Source organism: Hyperolius riggenbachi, chromosome 10 (assembly GCF_040937935.1).
Source record: "Hyperolius riggenbachi isolate aHypRig1 chromosome 10, aHypRig1.pri, whole genome shotgun sequence".
Lineage (NCBI taxonomy): Eukaryota > Metazoa > Chordata > Amphibia > Anura > Hyperoliidae > Hyperolius > Hyperolius riggenbachi.
The window spans coordinates 291124930-291147346 of NC_090655.1; the positions used below are offsets into that span (position 1 = coordinate 291124930).

Here is a 22417-nt window from a genome sequence, read left to right on the forward strand (position 1 = left end):
GATGGGGTGGATGGAAATGAGATTGGGGCGAGAATGTTTGTGGGTATGGGGAGGGTGGGAGGTGCAGCAGGGAGTGGGGCTAAGTGGGTGAATTTGGTTGTGGGGGGGTGGGGGGGCTGGGAGACCGGAGTGGGCCTGGGGTTAAGATGTGTGGCGAGAAGTGGACAAGGGACCAGGGGGAGGAGCAGATGGAACCAGAACATGAGGCACCAATAGGGCGAGTGATCAGGGGAGAGAGGAGGAGGTATGAGGGGGGTACGCATACTGATGTGCTGGGGATACATACTGTTGCACTGGGAGTGCTGGTGTGGTAGGTGGGGAAAATGGTGTAGCAGAAGCCGGGGAGTCTTTGGTGGTGGGCTTGACTAGGGCAATGGAGCAGCGGTTGGTAGAGTATCAGTTTGTTTGTTTTTTCGATGGGGTGGCTTGTAGGCAGAGATGATTTAGACAGACAGCAATAGTGTTCAGCAATAGAGTAAATTACAACAAAGATGATGTTACCTTGATGTGAGGCTTAAATCTGGTGAATTCGGGTAAATTTGTTTTTTCGCCCTTTGAAAGCTGCCTTTAGAAAGTGAACCCAGTTGTATTTAATGCCCTGGAAAACCACCTGCATCTCCCAAAACACAATCCCCGTTATTTCCTCAGGTATTCCTAGTACATGAAACTTCTGCCCAGATGATATTGTCCCCGCCCTCATACCTAGCCACACCCTAATCTCTCTCGGATACTCCCTGGCTGCTCTCCCTTCCTATGATTGATAAATGAGGCTGCAGTTACCTGACTGACCACGCCCAGATGATATTGGCCCCACCCTCATACCTAGCCACACCCCTCTATCTCCCGGATACTCCCTGGCTGCTCTCTCTTCCTATGACTGATAAATGAGGCTGCAGTTAGCTGACTGACCACGCCCAGATGATATTGTCCCCACCCTCATACCTAGCCACACCCCTCTCTCCCGGATACTCCCTGGCTGCTCTCCCTTCCTATGATTGATAAATAAGGCTGCAGTTACCTGACTGACCACACCCAGATGATATTGGCCCCGCCCTCATACCTGGCCACACCCCTCTATTTCCCGGATACTCCCTGGCTGCTCTCTCTTCCTACAGTTTAACAGAACAGTCAAGCAGCTCGGGGTGACCCAAACCACTAGGAATATATAGGGGGATAAAAGAGACTGAAAGACCTCCTACTAAAAATCATTGCTTGGTGCTTAAAACAGAAGGAGATTTGCAATAATTCAGCTATAAGTGAACATTTGTGGTTACCCACAATTCACCACTACTTATTATGCAAATTGTCTCTTTTTGCCCCTGTAAGCCTGCTAGCTTTGCGAAAAAAGAGATAATTTGCATATTCAGTAGCGGTGCATTGTGGGTAACCACAAATGTTCACTTATAGCTGAATTATTGCAAATCTTCTTCTGTTTTAAGAAGGCAAACCACACCAAGCATAGCTACAGTTTGATTAAAGAGGAACTGTAATGACAAAATGTCCCCTGGGGGGTACTCACCTCGGGTGGGGGAAGCCTCCGGATCCTAATGAGGCTTCCCACGCCGTCCTCCATCCGTCAGCGGTCTCGCTGTAGCCCTCCGTGCAGCGGTGACGTAATATTTACCTTCATGGCTCCTGCGCAGGCGCTCTGACGGCTGTCGGCTCCGAAGTAGGCGGAAATACCCGATCGCCGTCGGGTCTGCTCTACTGCGCAGGCGCAAGTTTCCGGCGCCTGCGCAGTAGAGCGGACCCGACGGAGATCGGGTATTTCCGTCTATTTCCGTGCCGAAAGTCACCACAGCGCCCCCGCTGGAGCCAGCAAAGGTAAATATTGAAGCTACAGTCGGCTCTGTCGCCGGCTGTTCGGAGGGCTGCAGCGAGACCCCCGTGGGACAGAGGACGGCGTGGGAAGCCTCATTAGGATCCGGAGGCTTCCCCCACCCAAGGTGAGTACCCCCCAGGGGAGGTTTTTGTTGTTACAGAGTGTCTTTTAATAAATGAGGCTGCAGTTAGCTGACTGACCACAAGATGGCGAGCTCCGCTCCACCAGCTGGAACGCAGAAACCGGAACCACAGAGAGGAAGTGAAAAGAGAGGCTGGAAGTTGGTGGGTGGAGCATATTGTGCTGCATCCACTGATAGTAGCTAATCACCCAAAGGAGGTCACGTTTGGGAGTGACGTCACTGGGAATCACCGCCCTCTGTTGTCAATTTGGAAGGAGACCGGAAGTGGTGAGAGCAGAGCTCGTGCTGGCTGCAGAGGAGGAGAGAAAAGGTTACTTTGTTTATATTTTATTTCCATTATTTCCCGCCTGTAACTATAATTTTTAATAATAACTGTAACATTTGTAAAGGGCTTTCCTCCTGTCACACCCAGTGCCTGAGAGCTGCAGCCACCAGAGAGAGGGGAGGTCAGGTATTGGGCTGAGGGAGGAGCACATAGTGGGGGAGGGCAGGTATTGGGGTGAGGGAGGAGCACATAGTGGAGGAGGGGAGGACAGGTATTGGGGTGAGGTAGGAGCACATAGTGGGGGAGGGGAGGACAGGTATTGGGGGGAGGGGAGGGCAGGTATTGGGGGGAGGGAGAAGCACACAGTGGGGGAGGGGAGGACAGGTATTGGGTGGGGGAGGGCAGGTATTGGGGTGGGGGAGGAGCACATAGTGGGGGAGGGGAGGACAGGTATTGGGGTGGGGGAGGGGGGACAGGTATTGGATTGAGGGAGGAGCACATAGTGGGGGAGGGGAGGGCAGGTATTGGGGTGGGGGAGGAGCACATAGTGGGGGAGGGGAGGACAGGTATTGGGGCGGGGGAGGGGGGGGCAGGTATTGGATTGAGGGAGGAGCACATAGTGGGGGTGGGACAGTGTATAGTGTAGAGGACATTCTGTGCACTTCCTGTTTGTCACACAAAGAGAATAGACACGCACTGCAGACTTAGACATGACTGGAGAGGAGGATGCTGGGTGTGTAACATAGCTGGAGAGGTGAGTAGTATTGTGAGAGTGTCACATGGCTGGAGAGGTGAGGAGGATTCTGGGAGTGTCACATGACTGGAGAGGTGAGAAGGATTCTGGGAGTGTCACATGACCTTACCTTCAGTCTCTCCATACAGAGTCTCCCTTCTGTGAAGTGTGCTGACCATCGCGGTATCCTGACCTCACCCCATGATATCTGAGAGACACGAGAAGCCCACAACATCCTCACTGATCTGCTGTCGGGGTGAGTTGAGCATTAGCAGGAATTATGGGGCAGTATCCAGTGACAGCCAGTGATTTGTATGGTGGTGACTGTATCATTCTGTGTGTCAGGTTCCTATAAGGAGGCTCATTGTCTCATCTATTTCTCCATGGAGGAGGGGCAGTTTATAGAAGGACACCAGGACCTCTATATGGACGCCAAGATGGAGAGTCAGCCGCCCCTCACATCACCGGGTAAGAGGAGACTTTTATTACTCGTACAGGAGAGAGCAGTACTTGGGGTCCACCTAGATCCCCCATCATCTGATAAACACATAGAGACAATGTATTCAGTCAGTGTGTGTGTTTCCTGCGGATGTATCCAGTAACAGAAACCCACCAGAGAGATGTACAGGTCCTCTTTATTTCTGGTATTGTCCACCTAGATCCCCCATCATCTGATAATCACATAGAGACAATGTATTCAGTCAGTGTGTGTGTGTTTCCTACAGATGTATCCAGTAACAGAAACCCACCAGAGAGATGTACAGGTCCTCTTTATTCCCAGGATTGCCCACCTAGATCCCCCATCATCTGATAATCACATAGAGACAATGGGCGTGATTCACAAAGCGGTGATAACTCAGTTATCACGCCTAAAAGACTTTAGGCGTGATAACCATTGCACCACGCTGGTGAAAAGCCAGTTTAGGCGTGATAAGTTTAGGCGTGATAAGTTTAGGTGTGATAAGTTTAGGGAAGCTAAGTTTAGATAAGTGTAGATATCGTGCAAAGTCCCGCACGCAAAGCAGCGCCATTAAACTCTATGCGAAGTGCACCAGACTTTGCTAGCGCAAAACTTTTGATCAGCTGTGCACTGCGGTGCTAACGCAGTTGGTGCTTAAACTTATCATGCCTAAACTTATCACACCTAAACTTATCATGCCTAAACTTATCACACCTAAACTTATCATGCCTAAACTTATCATGCCTAAACTGAGTTTAGGCATGATAAAGGGCTTTTCACCAGCGTGCTAACTGTTAGCACCGCTTTGTGAATCAGGCCCAATGTATTCAGTCAGTGTGTGTGTGTTTCCTACAGATGTATCCAGTAACAGAAACCCAACAGAGAGATGTACAGGTCCTCTTTATTCCCAGGATTGCCCACCTAGATCCCCCATCATCTGATAATCACATAGAGACAATGTATTCAGTCAGTGTGTGTGTTTCCTACAGATGTATCCAGTAACAGAACCCCACCAGAGAGATGTACAGGTCCTCTTTATTCCCAGGATTGTCCACAGGAAGGTCACACCACCCCCCAGCATTACCAGGTAAGGTGGGACTGAGGATCACCAGAGTCTCCAAACTGTTTTATATTATCCTCCTGCATGTGCTGTTATCTGTGGTCACAATTTATGTTAGCTCTCATTGTGTGCACTTAGGGTAGAGAACTGATACATGTAAGTGCTGTGGTTAAAGAGGAAGAAGAAGAGACGTATGTGAGGAGTGATCAGCAGTCTATGGAGGAGGGAGACATGATGAGGATAAGTAAAGAGGAAGAAGAAGAGACGTATGTGAGGAGTGATCAGCAGTCTATGGAGGAGGGAGACATGATGAGGATAAGTAAAGAGGAAGAAGAAGAGACGTATGTGAGGAGTGATCAGCAGTCTACGGAGAAGGGGGTCATGATGGTGAAAATTAAAGAGGAAGAAGAAGAGACGTATGTGAGGAGTGATCAGCACTCTACGGAGGAGGGTGACATGTTGGGGACAAGTAAAGAGGAAGAAGAAGAGACATATGTGAGGAGTGATCAGCAGTCTGTGGAGGAAGGTGACATGATGAGGACATGTAAAGAAGAAGAGACATATGTGAGGAGTGATCAGCAGTGTATGGAGGAGGGTGACATGATGAGGACATGTAAAGAGGAAGAAGAAGAGACATATGTGAGGAGTGATCAGCAGTCTATGGAGGAGGGTGACATGATGAGGACATGTAAAGAGGAAGAAGAAGAGACGTATGTGAGGAGTGATCAGCAGTCTATGGAGGAGGGAGGCATGATGAGGACAAGTAAAGAGGAGGACAATGTTACAGAGCGCAGAACAGGTGAGTAATCAGCAGTAATATAGAATAAATGTGTATGTATATTGCTGGTGTGGCTGTATTGCTGCTCACAGACTGGCCATGTTAGGAGCTGTTATTTGTACTCAGATATTGTGATTGTGTTTGGTGACAGCTTACTAACAATGACAGTACAGACACGCTGATTGGAGTTCCCTGCTCTGTTCTGTGGAGAGGGGAGGGGGTGATGGAGGGAGGAGCATCCGGCTACATCTCACAGCAGCAATACAATGCTGATCAGGGGAGGACTTTCCAACTGTGACAGCCACTAAATTGTCTCATGCGTGTGTGGTTTAAATGGGTTCTACCGCTGATAATGGTCACTGTACATTACTGTACACAGAATAGTCACAGTAGGGGTGACTTAGTGTTGCCAGCCTGTAATAAGCTGATAATGGTCGCTGTACATTACTGTACACAGATTGGTCACAGTAGGAGGTGACTTAGTGTTACCGGCCTGTAATAAGCTGATAATGGTCACTGTACATTACTGTACACAGATTGGTCACAGTAGGGGTGACTTAGTGTTACTGGCCTGTAATAAGCTGATAATGGTCACTGCACATTACTGTACACAGATTGGTCACAGTAGGGGTGACTTAGTGTTCCTGGCCTGTAATAAGCTGATAATGGTCACTGTACATTACTGTACACAGATTGGTCACAGTAGGGTGGTCACTTAGTGTTACCAGCCTGTAATAAGCTGATAATGGTCACTGTACATTACTGTACACAGATTGGTCACAGTAGGCGTGACTTAGTGTTACCGGCCTGTAATAAGCTGATAATGGTCACTGTACATTACTGTACACAGATTGGTCACAGTAGGGGTGACATAGTGTTACCGGCCTGTAATAAGCTGATAATGGTCACTGCACATTACTGTACACAGATTGGTCACAGTAGGGGTGACTTAGTGTTCCTGGCCTGTAATAAGCTGATAATGGTCACTGTACATTACTGTACACAGATTGGTCACAGTAGGAGGTGACTTAGTGTTACTGGCCTGTAATAAGCTGATAATGGTCACTGTACATTACTGTACACAGATTGGTCACAGTAGGGGTGACTTAGTGTTACCGGCCTGTAATAAGCTGATAATGGTCACTGTACATTACTGTACACAGATTGGTCACAGTAGGGGGTGACTTACTGTTATCGGCCAGTAATAAGCTGATAATGGTGACTTACTGTATGTAAGGGGTGACCTACTGTATGTATCGTATTCTATACTGGCGAAAATATTAGCGACACCCAGAAATATGTTGGTCCACCTTTTATCCCTGATCACAGCTGATATTCTTCTGGGCATAGACGCCACAAGATGCTGACGCTGTTACTGAGGAATGTTGGCCCGTGCTGACATAATGGCAGCGCTAAGTTGGGTCAGATTGGATGGTGACGTTTCCAAGCTTTGAAGTGATCTTTTGTCTTCGCCCCACAAATGCTCAGCAGGATTGAGGTCAGGGGACTGAGCTGGACATGGAAGCAGGTTAAACTCTGATTGATGTTCCTCAAACCGTTGGAGACCGATCGAGCACAGTGACAAGGGCCCACAACAGGCGTCTTTTCCTATTTTCTGAGATACCTAAGGCACTCTTGATGGTCTCCAGCTGCTAAAGCCCATCCTTTGCAAAGTCCTTCTTGTTGTGCATTGGGATAGGCTTTGTGATGAATTCAGCTGTCATTTGTTGTGTTGTTGCTCTTCTGTTGCTGCGGACTATGCTTGCTGCTCGCCTTACACCTCTCTCGTTCACCAGCCGTTTGTGACCAGAATAGTCCAAGATAATCTCTTGAAGTTTTTTGTCAATTGCCACTCTCTAGACACCGGAGATATTAGGTGAGAAAATTCTAAAACAGTCATTGTTTCAGAGATGCTAGCACCATCTTTTCTTGTACCAACAATCATCCCTCCTTAAAAGTCACTTTAATCTTTAGTTGTACCCATTTTGACATTAAAGTGCTATGCAACTGAGCATGTCCTCTGTAGCAGAACAGCATTCAAATCAAAGCAATATGTAGCAAGCACCTATGGTGGACCGAGGAAAAAGTTTGACGTGCTCTCCACTCCAGTCACCTGTGCACTATAGGTGTCTTCAACAGTAAGCATTCCTTTGAGTTAGCACCGTCTTCAATAAATAAGCTCTTTTATTGGTATCAAAGCATCATTAAAATCATGAAGATCAAGCAACCAGCTGGTTGCTTGATATTCATGATTTTAATAATGCTTTGATACCAATAAAAGAGCTTATTTATTGAAGACGGTGCTGACTCATTGGAATGCTTACTGCAGAACAGCATTCAAACAGGTAAACACAGCACTTGGTTCTTTAGTGGAAAGCAAGAGGTGATAACATTATCTTTGTTTACATTCCTCTGTCTGCTACAATTAGTATACAGACAGCAGCTTGCTGAAACAGAGCTGCATACATTGTAGAATGAGAGAGAGCTGAGAAGTGATCACTGGATACATCATAATATATAAATATAGCAGCTGTGCAGTAAAATGCAATGGCTGCTTTCAAATAAACTGTACTTTGGTAATTTGTAAACAGAAAATATAACTTGTGCACAAAAGCAAATATGGAAACTGTATGGGTAATAAAAAGGAGGAAAACACATTTTTGTTGTATCATAACATTGTGATGATTAACAACGACTTTGTCCAAAGCTGAGTGTTCCTTATATGCAGTGATGTGAAAAACTATTTGCCCCCTTCCTGATTTCTTATTCTTTTGCATGTTTGTCACGCTTAAATGTTTCTGCTCATCAAAAACCGTTACCTATTAGTCAAAGGTAACATAATTGAACACAAAATGCAGTTTTAAATGATGGTTTTTATTATTTAATGAGAAAAAAACTCAAAACCTACATGGCCCTGTGTGAAAAAGATGCTTAAAAACTAGAAGAGAATGGAGAGCCCAATATGGTGCAGTATTGTCAGGTAAAATGAAGAGTTCAATACAATTTTACGTGTGTATATATATGTGTATATATATGTATGTGTATATATATATATATATATATATATATATATATATATATATATATATATATATATATATATATATATATATATATATATATATATATATAATATATAATATACACACACTCACAAACACGGGTTACCAATAGGCAACCACTTTAAATGCAGGTGGGGAGCATTAGGACCTGACCCCACTCAGGTTAAGAAGTGGCTCTCTGTAGATAGTAGATGGGGATGCACCCCTCCACCCAGGGTGGACTAGAAGATCAGCAAAAACTTGGTATACAGAGGCACCAGAGTAGAGTAAAACGTTTTAAAAACCGCTTAAAAGCAGAGGGGGATGTTAGGGTGGACTCACCTCCCTCTTACAAAACAGAAAACTCACTCGAGTCTCAATAAAACAGAGTTGACATTGTTTATTCAACTCCACAAATGCAACGCGTTTCGCGGGCATGACCCCGCTTCCTCAGGCAAAAATGGGAGCAGAACTAGAATAAAAACAAAATATACACAAAATAACTACCCACAGAATTGCAACAATTGGCGCAGCAGATAATTGGTAGAGAACACATAAAATAATTGCTACATAAAGCATTGCTACAAAAAAACATTTACGGCCCATATAAACACAGGGCCATGCGAACAAGCTTAGATGTCAGAAATCAAATAGCTAAGGCCTAATGCTCACAGATTAGAGGGTTCATATTGTATGTCTCAAAGTGAAACAGTTACATGGTAGAGCCAGGTATAGGCCACGGTCTATTCCCAGACAGCATAGAGCTTTATATGGACACATGGTAGAGCCGGGTATAGGCCACGGTCTATTCCCAGACAGCATATAGAGCTTTATATGGACACATGATAGAGCTGGGTATAGGCCACGGTCTGTACCCATACAGCATATAGAGCTTTATATGGACACATGATAGAGCCAGGTATAGGCCACGGTCTGTTCCCAGACAACATATAGAGCTTTATATGGACACATGATAGAGCCGGGTATAGGCCACGGTCTGTTCCCAGACAACATATAGAGCTTTATATGGACACATGATAGAGCCAGGTATAGGCCACGGTCTGTTCCCAGACAGCATATAGAGCTTTATATGGACACATGGTAGAGCTGGGTATAGGCCACGGTCTGTACCCATACAGCATATAGAGCTTTATATGGACACATGATAGAGCCAGGTATAGGCCACGGTCTGTTCCCAGACAACATATAGAGCTTTATATGGACACATGATAGAGCCGGGTATAGGCCACGGTCTGTTCCCAGACAATATATAGAGCTTTATATGGACACATGATAGAGCCAGGTATAGGCCACGGTCTGTTCCCAGACAGCATATAGAGCTTTATATGGACACATGATAGAGCCAGGTATAGGCCACGGTCTATTCCCAGACAGCATATAGAGCTTTATATGGACACATGATAGAGCCAGGTATAGGCCACGGTCTATTCCCAGACAGCATATAGAGCTTTATATGGACACATGGTAGAGCCAGGTATAGGCCACGGTCTGTTCCCAGACAGCATATAGAGCATTATATGGACACATGATAGAGCCAGGTATAGGCCACGGTCTGTTCCCAGACAACATATAGAGCTTTATATGGACACATGATAGAGCCGGGTATAGGCCACGGTCTATTCCCAGACAGCATATAGAGCTTTATATGGACACATGATAGAGCCGGGTATAGGCCACGGTCTATTCCCAGACAGCATATAGAGCTTTATATGGACACATGATAGAGCCAGGTATAGGCCACGGTCTGTTCCCAGACAGCATACAGTGCTTTATATGGACACATGATAGAGCCGGGTATAGGCCACGGTCTGTTCCCAGACAGCATATAGTGCTTTATATGGACACATGATAGAGCCAGGTATAGGCCATGGTCTGTTCCCAGACAGCATATAGAGCTTTATATGGACACATAATAGAGCCAGTTATAGGCCTCGGTCTGTTCCCAGACAGCATATAGAGCTTTATATGGACACATGATAGAGCCGGGTATAGGCCACAGTCTGTTCCCAGACAGCATATAGAGCTTTATATGGACACATGATAGAGCCGGGTATAGGCCACGGTCTATTCCCAGACAGCATATAGAGCATTATATGGACACATGATAGAGCCAGGTATAGGCCACGGTCTATTCCCAGACAGCATATAGTGCTTTATATGGACACATGATAGAGCCAGGTATAGGCCACGGTCTATTCCCAGACAGCATATAGAGCATTATATGGACACATGATAGAGCTGGGTATAGGCCACAGTCTATTCCCAGACAGCATATAGTGCTTTATATGGACACATGATAGAGCCAGGTATAGGCCACGGTCTATTCCCAGACAGCATATAGAGCATTATATGGACACATGATAGAGCTGGGTATAGGCCACAGTCTATTCCCAGACAGCATATAGAGCTTTATATGGACACATGATAGAGCCGGGTATAGGCCACGGTCTATTCCCAGACAGCATATAGAGCTTTATATGGACACATGATAGAGCCAGGTATAGGCCACGGTCTATTCCCAGACAGCATATAGAGCTTTATATGGATACATGATATAGCCAGGTATAGGCCACGGTCTGTTCCCAGACAGCATATAGAGCTTTATATGGACACATGATAGAGCCAGGTATAGGCCACGGTCTGTTCCCAGACAGCATATAGAGCTTTATATGGACACATGATAGAGCCAGGTATAGGCCACGGTCTGATCCCAGACAGCATATAGAGCTTTATATGGACACATGATAGAGCCGGGTATAGGCCACGGTCTGTTCCCAGACAGCATATAGAGCTTTATATGGACACATGATAGAGCCGGGTATAGGCCACGGTCTGTTCCCAGACAGCATATAGAGCTTTATATGGACACATGATAGAGCCAGGTATAGGCCACGGTCTATTCCCAGACAGCATATAGAGCTTTATATGGACACATGATAGAGCCAGGTATAGGCCACGGTCTTTTCCCAGACAGCATATAGAACTTTATATGGACACATGATAGAGCCAGGTATAGGCCACAGTCTATTCCCAGACAGCATATAGAGCTTTATATGGACACATGATAGAGCCGGGTATAGGCCACGGTCTGTTCCCAGACAGCATATAGAGCTTTATATGGACACATGATAGAGCCAGGTATAGGCCACGGTCTGATCCCAGACAGCATATAGAGCTTTATATGGACACATGATAGAGCCGGGTATAGGCCACGGTCTGATCCCAGACAGCATATAGAGCTTTATATGGACACATGATAGAGCCGGGTATAGGCCACGGTCTGTTCCCAGACAGCATATAGAGCTTTATATGGACACATGATAGAGCCGGGTATAGGCCACGGTCTGTTCCCAGACAGCATATAGAGCTTTATATGGACACATGATAGAGCCGGGTATAGGCCACGGTCTATTCCCAGACAGCATATAGAGCTTTATATGGACACATGATAGAGCCAGGTATAGGCCACGGTCTATTCCCAGACAACATATAGAGCTTTATATGGACACATGATAGAGCCAGGTATAGGCCACGGTCTGTTCCCAGACAGCATATAGTGCTTTATATGGACACATGATAGAGCCAGGTATAGGCCACGGTCTGTTCCCAGACAGCATATAGAGCTTTATATGGACACATGATAGAGGCAGGTATAGGCCACGGTCTGTTCCCAGACAGCATATAGAGCTTTATATGGACACATGATAGAGCCAGGTATAGGCCACGGTCTGTTCGCAGACAGCATATAGTGCTTTATATGGACACATGATAGAGCTGGGTATAGGCCACGGTCTATTCCCAGAGAGCATATAGTGCTTTATATGGACACATGATAGAGCCAGGTATAGGCCATGGTCTATTCCCAGACAGCATATAGAGCTTTATATGGACACATGATAGAGCCAGGTATAGGCCATGGTCTATTCCCAGACAGCATATAGTGCTTTATATGGACACATGATAGAGCCAGGTATAGGGCACGGTCTATTCCCAGACAGCATATAGTGCTTTATATGGACACATGATAGAGCCAGGTATAGGGCACGGTCTGTTCCCAGACAGCATATAGTGCTTTATATGGACACATGATAGAGCCAGGTATAGGCCACGGTCTATTCCCAGACAGCATATAGTGCTTTATATGGACACATGATAGAGCCGGGTATAGGCCACAGTCTATTCCCAGACAGCATATAGTGCTTTATGTGGACACATGGTAGAGCCGGGTATAGGCCACGGTCTGTTCCCAGACAGCATATAGAGCTTTATATGGACACATGATAGTGCCAGGTATAGGCCACGGTCTATTCCCAGAGAGCATATAGTGCTTTATATGGACACATGATAGAGCCGGGTATAGGCCACGGTCTATTCCCAGAGAGCATATAGTGCTTTATATGGACACATGGTAGAGCCAGGTATAGGCCACGGTCTATTCCCAGACAGCATCTAGAGCTTTATATGGACACATGATAGAGCTGGGTATAGGGCACGGTCTATTCCCAGACAGCATATAGAGCTTTATATGGACACATGATAGAGCCAGGTATAGGGCACGGTCTATTCCCAGACAGCCTATAGAGCTTTATATGGACACATGATAGAGCCAGGTATAGGCCAAGGTCTATTCCCAGACAGCATATAGAGCTTTATATGGACACATGGTAGAGCCAGGTATAGGCCACGGTCTGTTCCCAGACAGCATATAGAGCTTTATATGGACACATGATAGAGCCAGGTATAGGCCACAGTCTATTCCCAGACAGCATCTAGAGCTTTATATGGACACATGATAGAGCCAGGCATAGGCCACGGTCTGTTCCCAGACAGCATATAGAGCTTTATATGGACACATGGTAGAGCCAGGTATAGGCCACGGTCTGTTCCCAGACAGCATATAGAGCTTTATATGGACACATGGTAGAGCCAGGTATAGGCCACGGTCTATTCCCAGACAGCATATAGAGCTTTATATGGACACATGATAGAGCCAGGTATAGGCCACGGTCTATTCCCAGACAGCATATAGAGCTTTCTATGGACACATGATAGAGCCAGGTATAGGCCACGGTCTGTTCGCAGACAGCATATAGTGCTTTATATGGACACATGATAGAGCTGGGTATAGGCCACGGTCTATTCCCATAGAGCATATAGTGCTTTATATGGACACATGATAGAGCCAGGTATAGGCCATGGTCTATTCCCAGACAGCATATAGAGCTTTATATGGACACATGATAGAGCCAGGTATAGGCCACAGTCTATTCCCAGACAGCATATAGTGCTTTATATGGACACATGATAGAGCTGGGTATAGGCCACGGTCTATTCCCAGACAGCATATAGAGCTTTATATGGACACATGATAGAGCCGGGTATAGGCCACGGTCTGTTCCCAGACAGCATATAGAGCTTTATATGGACACATGATAGAGCCAGGTATAGGCCACGGTCTATTCCCAGACAGCATATAGAGCGTTATATGGACACATGATAGAGCCAGGTATAGGCCACAGTCTATTCCCAGACAGCATATAGTGCTTTATATGGACACATGATAGAGCTGGGTATAGGCCACGGTCTATTCCCAGACAGCATATAGAGCTTTATATGGACACATGATAGAGCCGGGTATAGGGCACGGTCTGTTCCCAGACAGCATATAGTGCTTTATATGGACACATGATAGAGCCAGGTATAGGGCACGGTCTATTCCCAGACAGCATATAGAGCTTTATATGGACACATGATAGAGCCAGGTATAGGGCACGGTCTTTTCCCAGACAGCATATAGTGCTTTATATGGACACATGATAGAGCCAGGTATAGGCCACGGTCTATTCCCAGACAGCATATAGTGCTTTATATGGACACATGATAGAGCCGGGTATAGGCCACAGTCTATTGCCAGGCAGCATATAGAGCTTTATATGGACACATGATAGAGCCAGGTATAGGCCACGGTCTATTCCCAGACAGCATATAGAGCTTTATATGGACACATGATAGAGCCAGGTATAGGCCACGGTCTATTCCCAGACAGCCTATAGAGCTTTATATGGACATATGATAGAGCCGGGTATAGGCCACGGTCTATTCCCAGACAGCATATAGTGCTTTATATGGACACATGATAGAGCCGGGTATAGGCCACGGTCTGTTCCCAGACAGCTTATAGAGCTTTATATGGACACATGATAGTGCCAGGTATAGGCCACGGTCTATTCCCAGACAGCCTATAGAGCTTTATATGGACACATGATAGAGCCAGGTATAGGCCACGGTCTGTTCCCAGACAGGATATAGAGCTTTATATGGACACAAAAGGAATTAATATAAACTGCAAGCATAAAGTATAAGGTAACTTACCTCCGTGGGTCAAGCAATAGGTTTGAGCGCCTCTGTGTCAGTATGAAGTGAGGCTTGCTTTAAATGGGAAGAGAGGTTAAACTGACAGGACTGAAGTCCAATCAGGAAATGTTTGGTAACAGGAAGTATTTGGTAACAGGAGGTGTGACTAACTTTGCACAGGAAGTGAATCTCTCCAGTGGGATAGTTACGAAATTCCCAGCAGTGGCTGGGATGTGGGATAACCAGCAATGGCTGGATAGTGTAATGGTCAAGGGCTCTGCCTCTGACACAGGCGACCCGGGTTCAAAACCCGGCTCCACCAGTTCAGCACTTTTTTGTGGCAGCTAGACAATTCATGTAACTTTTAGCCATGGATGTTCGTATAAAGATGTCACTGGGTGTGCACATGTATACATATAGATTCAGGTGTAAAAATGGTAAAATATAAAACAGTATTTTTTTTAAAAACCATATAAACATGCCAACAGTATATAATAAAAGTATACATGAGATAGAGCATAAGGGGCCGCCAATGATAAAAATGCTAACACAATGTTGTTATAAAAATGTGGGTAGTGATGAAATAAATAAATAAGAAAAAAATATATATAAAAAAAAAACATAGACGTATAAAAGTAACATATATAAATATTGACATTAATCATAAAAGGGGTCAAGAGTAAGAAAGATATAAAAGAGAGGACCATTAAAAGCATAAAAAAGGTTTGGAGTATAGATGGAGCTATTTACCTATAATTAAAAACACTTGGGAGGTGGGATCAAAATACTTTTTCTAAGACCTCATTTAGCCCTGTTGGTGTTCGGTTTTTGAGGATCTGTATCCACATCGTCTCCCTATGCCGCAAAGTCTCAATAACGTTAGTGGTGTTGGGGGGTAGAGATTCAATCAGAGTGATAGTGAATAGGTGTGGGTTGTTTTGGGGATGGGTGCCAAAGTGCCAGGAAACAGTGTGGAGTGCATAATTATTAATGATGTTCCTTTTGTGTTGCCCAATTCTGGTGGTCTGGGTGGTCCGTCCGACATATTGCAGTTTGCAGGGGCATGATATTAGGTATATTACATTTTTGGTTTCACAGGTGATGTTTTGTTTGATTGTGTAATGAGTATTGGTGGTAAATGATTGAAAGGAATCTGTTTGGGTTATAAAGGAACAGGCCTGGCAGTGGGACTTTTGACAAGCCCGTGATCCTAGGAGTAGTGAGTTGGTGTGGTGGCTTGGTTCACTGGGTTGGATCATTTTCAGTCTGCTGGGGGCTAATAGGTTCCGGAGGTTGGGAGCCCTCCGAAAGGTAAGTGTTGGATTTTTTGGTAATGTGTTGAGTAGATAAGGATCCTGCTGTAGGATTTCCCACCTTGACTTAAGGATGGTTCTGATAGCACTATGTTGCATACTGAATTTGGTGATAAACCTTGGAAAAAGGGCAGAGGGGTTGGCTGATTGTGTGGGTTGGGTCTGGGCTGGTTGACGGGTATTCATGGCCCTGTGTTTGGCATCTTTCAGGAGTTTGCGTGGATAGTTACGGTCAGTGAATTTGCCTGTAAGTATTCTGGATTGGTCATGGAAGTTCTTAATGTCTGTGCAGTTACGGTGAATGCGTCTGTATTGGCTGTAGGGTGTGTTGGTTGTCCATGGGCGGTGATGATGACTGTCAAAGTGGATGTAATTGTTAGCATCTACCTTTTTAAAGTGGGTTTTGGTTTTGATGTGGATGGAATCAGTGAACAGTAGGAGATCTAAATATTCTATGGAATTATGGTTATATTGACAGGTAAATTGGAGTCCGGCAGGGTTGGTGTTAAGGAATTCTAAAAATAAATTAGTGCGTGTGGGGTCACCTTGCCAGATAAAGATTAGGTCGTCGATATAATTTTCCATACTCATCCTTCTTGACCTGTCATCAGCATTTGATACTGTCGACCACACCTTAATCCTACAAATACTTTCAAATGTAGGAATAAAGGGCCTCACTCTCACATGGTTATCTTCCTACCTCTCTGGAAGGTCCTTCACAGTCTCCTACTCAGATCAAATCTCTTCTCCTCATGCTTTGTCTGTCGGGGTTCCCCAAGGCTCTGTCCTTGGTCCTCTCCTCTTTTCCATCTACATGCACGGTCTTGGTGATTTAATCAACTCATTCGGGTTTCAATACCACCTCTATGCAGACGATACACAACTGTACCTCTCTGCCCCAGATCTTAACTCCCTCCTTAAACGTGTTCCTGACTGCTTGTCTGCTATATCCTCCTTCATGTCCTCTCGCTTCCTAAAACTTAATATGAGTAAAACTGAACTAATAATTTTTCGACCGTCTCTGTCCACCTCCCTGCCTGAAGTAACAATAAATGTTAATAACACTCCCATAACTTCAATTCCCAAAGCTCGGTGCTTGGGGGTGAGATTAGACTCATCTCTCTCTTTTATTCCTCATGTTCACTCTCTAACCAGCTCTTATCATCTCCAACTCAAAAATATATCTTGCATCCGACCTTTTCTCACTCAAGACACAACTAAAATGTTAATACATGCTCTTATAATATCTCGTCTGGACTACTGCAACATACTACTTTGTGGACTACCGTCTAACAAACTGGCCCCGCTCCAGTCGGTACTGAACTCAGCTGCTCGTCTCATTCATCTTTCTTCTCGATCTTCCTCTGCTGCTCCTCTCTGTCAAGCTCTTCACTGGCTGCCAATTAACCAGAGGATTCAGTTCAAACTCCTAACCCTAACCTACAAAGCTCTCCACAATCTCTCTCCCCGGTACATATCCTCACTAATCTCCAGATACAAACCCAATCGCAATCTCAGATCGGCACATGATCTTCTGTTGTCCTCCTCTAGAATCACCTCCTCACATTCCCGCTTACAAGACTTCGCACGCGCTTCACCCCTCCTCTGGAATGCCCTCCCACAACACATCCGTCACTCGCCAACCTTTGTTGCCTTTAAACGCTCTCTAAAAACACACTTGTTCCGAAAGGCATATGCGCTACCTTAGGCCACTTCCCTTTGTCCCAAGACCAAATTGCACTCCTACTAGGTGTCCTAAAACACACAGCCTCTATATATTTTTTGCATACTACCCCTCCTCTTGTTTCCTCCCATTCCCTTTAGATTGTAAGCCCGCAAGGGCAGGGTTCTCTCCCCCTTTTGTGTCTTGGTAACCATCATACATTTTATTAATCATGTTAATGTTATCTCTGTCATTACCAATTCTATAATTTGCTTTTGTATCATTCTTTGTATTTTTTCACTAATTATGTATCTTGTATTTTGGTGTATAGCATTGTCTGTATTATTATGTACCCCACGATTGTTTCTTACTTAGTACAGCGCCACCTAATATGTTGGCGCTTTATAAATCAATAATAATAATAATAATAATATAGCGGCGGTAAAAAATTATGTTTGAAAAGGGGTTGTCAGGAGTGAATTTTAGAAATTCTAGGTAGCCCATTGCTAGATTTGCATATGAAGGGGCAAATGAGCTACCCATGGCTGTGCCTGTTTGTTGGTCGTAATGGTTTCCTGCAAATGAAAAAAGTGTTTAATTATAGGTAAATAGCTCCATCTATACTCCAAACCTTTTTTATGCTTTTAATGGTCCTCTCTTTTATATCTTTCTTACTCTTGACCCCTTTTATGATTAATGTCAATATTTATATATGTTACTTTTATACGTCTATGTTTTTTATATATATATTTATTTTTTATTATTTATTTATATCATCATTACCCACATTTTTATAATAACATTGTGTTAGCATTTTTATCATTGGCGGCCCCTTATGCTCTATCTCATGTATACTTTTATTATATACTGTTGGCATGTTTATATGGTTTTTAAAAAACACTCATACTGTTATATTTTACCATTTTTACCGTTTTACACCTGAATCCGTATGTATACATGTGCACACCCAGTGACATCTTTATACGAACATCCATGGCTAAAAGTTACATGAATTGTCTAGCTGCCACAAAAAAGTGCTGAACTGGCGGAGCCGGGTTTTGAACCCAGGTCGCCTGTGTCAGAGGCAGAGCCCTTGACCATTACACTATCCAGCCATTGCTGGTTATCCCACATCCCAGCCACTGCTGGGAATTTCGTAACTATCCCACTGGAGAGATTCACTTCCTGTGCAAAGTTAGTCACACCTCCTGTTACCAAATACTTCCTGTTACCAAACATTTCCTGATTGGACTTCAGTCCTGTCAGTTTAACCTCTCTTCCCATTTAAAGCAAGTCTCACTTCATACTGACACAGAGGCGCTCAAACCTATTGCTTGACCCACGGAGGTAAGTTACCTTATACTTTATGCTTGCAGTTTATATTAATTCCTTTTGTGTCCATATAAAGCTCTATATCCTGTCTGGGAACAGACCGTGGCCTATACCTGGCTCTATCATGTGTCCATATAAAGCTCTATATGCTGTCTGGGAATAGACCGTGGCCTATACCTGGCTCTATCATGTGTCCATATAAAGCTCTATATGCTGTCTGGGAACAGACCGTGGCCTATACCTGGCTCTATCATGTGTCCATATAAAGCACTATATGCTGTCTGGGAATAGACCGTGGCCTATACCTGGCTCTATCATATGTCCATATAAAGCTCTATATGCTGTCTGGGAACAGACAGTGGCCTATACCCAGCTCTATCATGTGTCCATATAAAGCACTATATGCTGTCTGGGAACAGACCATGGCCTATACCTGGCTCTACCATGTGTCCATATAAAGCTCTATATGCTGTCTGGGAATAGACCGTGGCCTATACCTGGCTCTATCATGTGTCCATATAAAGCTCTATATGCTGTCTGGGAACAGACCGTGGCCTATACCTGGCTCTATCATGTGTCCATATAAAGCTCTATATGCTGTCTGGGAATAGACCGTGCCCTATACCTGGCTCTATCATGTGTCCATATAAAGCACTATATGCTGTCTGGGAATAGACCATGGCCTATACCTGGCTCTATCATGTGTCCATATAAAGCTCTATATGCTGTCTGGGAATAGACCATGGCCTATACCTGGCTCTATCATGTGTCCATATAAATCTCTATATGCTGTCTGGGAACAGACCGTGGCCTATACCCAGCTCTATCATGTGTCCATATAAAGTACTATATGCTGTCTGGGAATAGACTGTGGCCTATACCTGGCTCTATCATGTGTCCATATAAAGCACTATATGCTGTCTGGGAATAGACCGTGGCCTATACCTGGCTCTATCATGTGTCCATATAAAGCTCTATATGCTGTCTGGGAATAGACCGTGGCCTATACCTGGCTCTATCATGTGTCCATATAAAGCTCTATATGCTGTCTGGGAACAGACCGTGGCCTATACCTGGCTCTATCATGTGTCCATATAAAGCTCTATATGCTGTCTGGGAATAGACCGTGGCCTATACCCGGCTCTATCATGTGTCCATATAAAGCACTATATGCTCTCTGGGAATAGACCGTGGCCTATACCTGGCTCTATCATGTGTCCATATAAAGCACTATATGCTGTCTGGGAATAGACCGTGGCCTATACCTGGCTCTATCATGTGTCCATATAAAGCTCTATATGCTGTCTGGGAACAGACCGTGGCCTATACCTGGCTCTATCATGTGTCCATATAAAGCTCTATATGCTGTCTGGGAATAGACCGTGGCCTATACCCGGCTCTATCATGTGTCCATATAAAGCACTATATGCTCTCTGGGAATAGACCGTGGCCTATACCTGGCTCTATCATGTGTCCATATAAAGCTCTATATGCTGTCTGGGAATAGACCGTGGCCTATACTCGGCTCTATCATGTGTCCATATAAAGCTCTATATGCTGTCTGGGAATAGACCGTGGCCTATACCCGGCTCTATCATGTGTCCATATAAAGCTCTATATGCTGTCTGGGAACAGACAGTGGCCTATACCCAGCTCTATCATGTGTCCATATAAAGCTCTATATGCTGTCTGGGAATAGACCGTGGCCTATACCCGGCTCTATCATGTGTCCATATAATGCTCTATATGCTGTCTGGGAATAGACCGTGGCCTATACCTGGCTCTATCATGTGTCCATATAAAGCTCTATATGCTGTCTGGGAATAGACCGTGGCCTATACCTGGCTCTATCATGTGTCCATATAAAGCACTATATGCTCTCTGGGAATAGACCGTGGCCTATACCTGGCTCTATCATGTGTCCATATAAAGCTCTATATGCTGTCTGGGAATAGACCGTGGCCTATACCTAGCTCTATCATGTGTCCATATAAAGCACTATATGCTGTCTGGGAATAGACCGTGGCCTATACCCAGCTCTATCATGTGTCCATATAAAGCTCTATATGCTGTCTGGGAATAGACCGTGGCCTATACCCGGCTCTATCATGTGTCCATATAAAGCTCTATATGCTGTCTGGGAACAGACCGTGGCCTATACCCAGCTCTATCATGTGTCCATATAAAGCTCTATATGCTGTCTGGGAATAGACCGTGGCCTATACCCAGCTCTATCATGTGTCCATATAAAGCTCTATATGCTGTCTGGGAATAGACCGTGGCCTATACCTGGCTCTATCATGTGTCCATATAATGCTCTATATGCTGTCTGGGAATAGACTGTGGCCTATACCCAGCTCTATCATGTGTCCATATAAAGCACTATATGCTGTCTGGGAATAGACCGTGGCCTATACCTGGCTCTATCATGTGTCCATATAAAGCTCTATATGCTGTCTGGGAATAGACAGTGGCCTATACCCAGCTCTATCATGTGTCCATATAAAGCTCTATATGCTGTCTGGGAATAGACCGTGGCCTATACCCGGCTCTATCATGTGTCCATATAATGCTCTATATGCTGTCTGGGAACAGACAGTGGCCTATACCCAGCTCTATCATGTGTCCATATAAAGCTCTATATGCTGTCTGGGAATAGACCGTGGCCTATACCCGGCTCTATCATGTGTCCATATAATGCTCTATATGCTGTCTGGGAATAGACCGTGGCCTATACCTGGCTCTATCATGTGTCCATATAAAGCTTTATATGCTGTCTGGGAATAGACTGTGGCCTATACCTGGCTCTATCATGTGTCCATATAAAGCACTATATGCTGTCTGGGAACAGACAGTGGCCTATACCCAGCTCTATCATGTGTCCATATAAAGCACTATATGCTGTCTGGGAATAGACCGTGGCCTATACCTGGCTCTATCATGTGTCCATATAAAGCTCTATAGGCTGTCTGGGAATAGACCGTGGCCTATACCCGGCTCTATCATGTGTCCATATAAAGCACTATATGCTCTCTGGGAATAGACCGTGGCCTATACCTGGCTCTATCATGTGTCCATATAAAGCTCTATATGCTGTCTGGGAATAGACCGTGGCCTATACCTGGCTCTATCATGTGTCCATATAAAGCACTATATGCTCTCTGGGAATAGACCGTGGCCTATACCTGGCTCTATCATGTGTCCATATAAAGCTCTATATGCTGTCTGGGAATAGACCGTGGCCTATACCTGGCTCTATCATGTGTCCATATAAAGCTCTATATGCTGTCTGGGAATAGACCGTGGCCTATACCTGGTTCTATCATGTGTCCATATAAAGCTCTATATGCCATCTGGGAACAGACCGTGGCCTATACCCGGCTCTATCATGTGTCCATATAAAGCTCTATATGCTGTCTGGGAACAGACAGTG

General features: G+C 44.9%; 1 protein-coding gene across 1 annotated transcript in view; it reads left to right on the forward strand.

Annotated features, from left to right (window-relative positions):
- The first annotated feature begins 2216 nt into the window (after nt 1–2216).
- The window catches only part of LOC137537295 (zinc finger protein 850-like), an 80789-nt gene continuing 60588 nt past the window's right edge, over nt 2217–22417 (forward strand). The window contains exons 1-5 of the mRNA XM_068259372.1: nt 2217–2274; nt 3112–3218; nt 3308–3430; nt 4412–4509; nt 4621–5281. Coding sequence (XP_068115473.1) covers nt 3164–3218; nt 3308–3430; nt 4412–4509; nt 4621–5281 — 937 coding nt within the window. The 5' untranslated portion in view covers nt 2217–2274; nt 3112–3163. The remainder of the gene's footprint in view (nt 2275–3111; nt 3219–3307; nt 3431–4411; nt 4510–4620; nt 5282–22417) is intronic.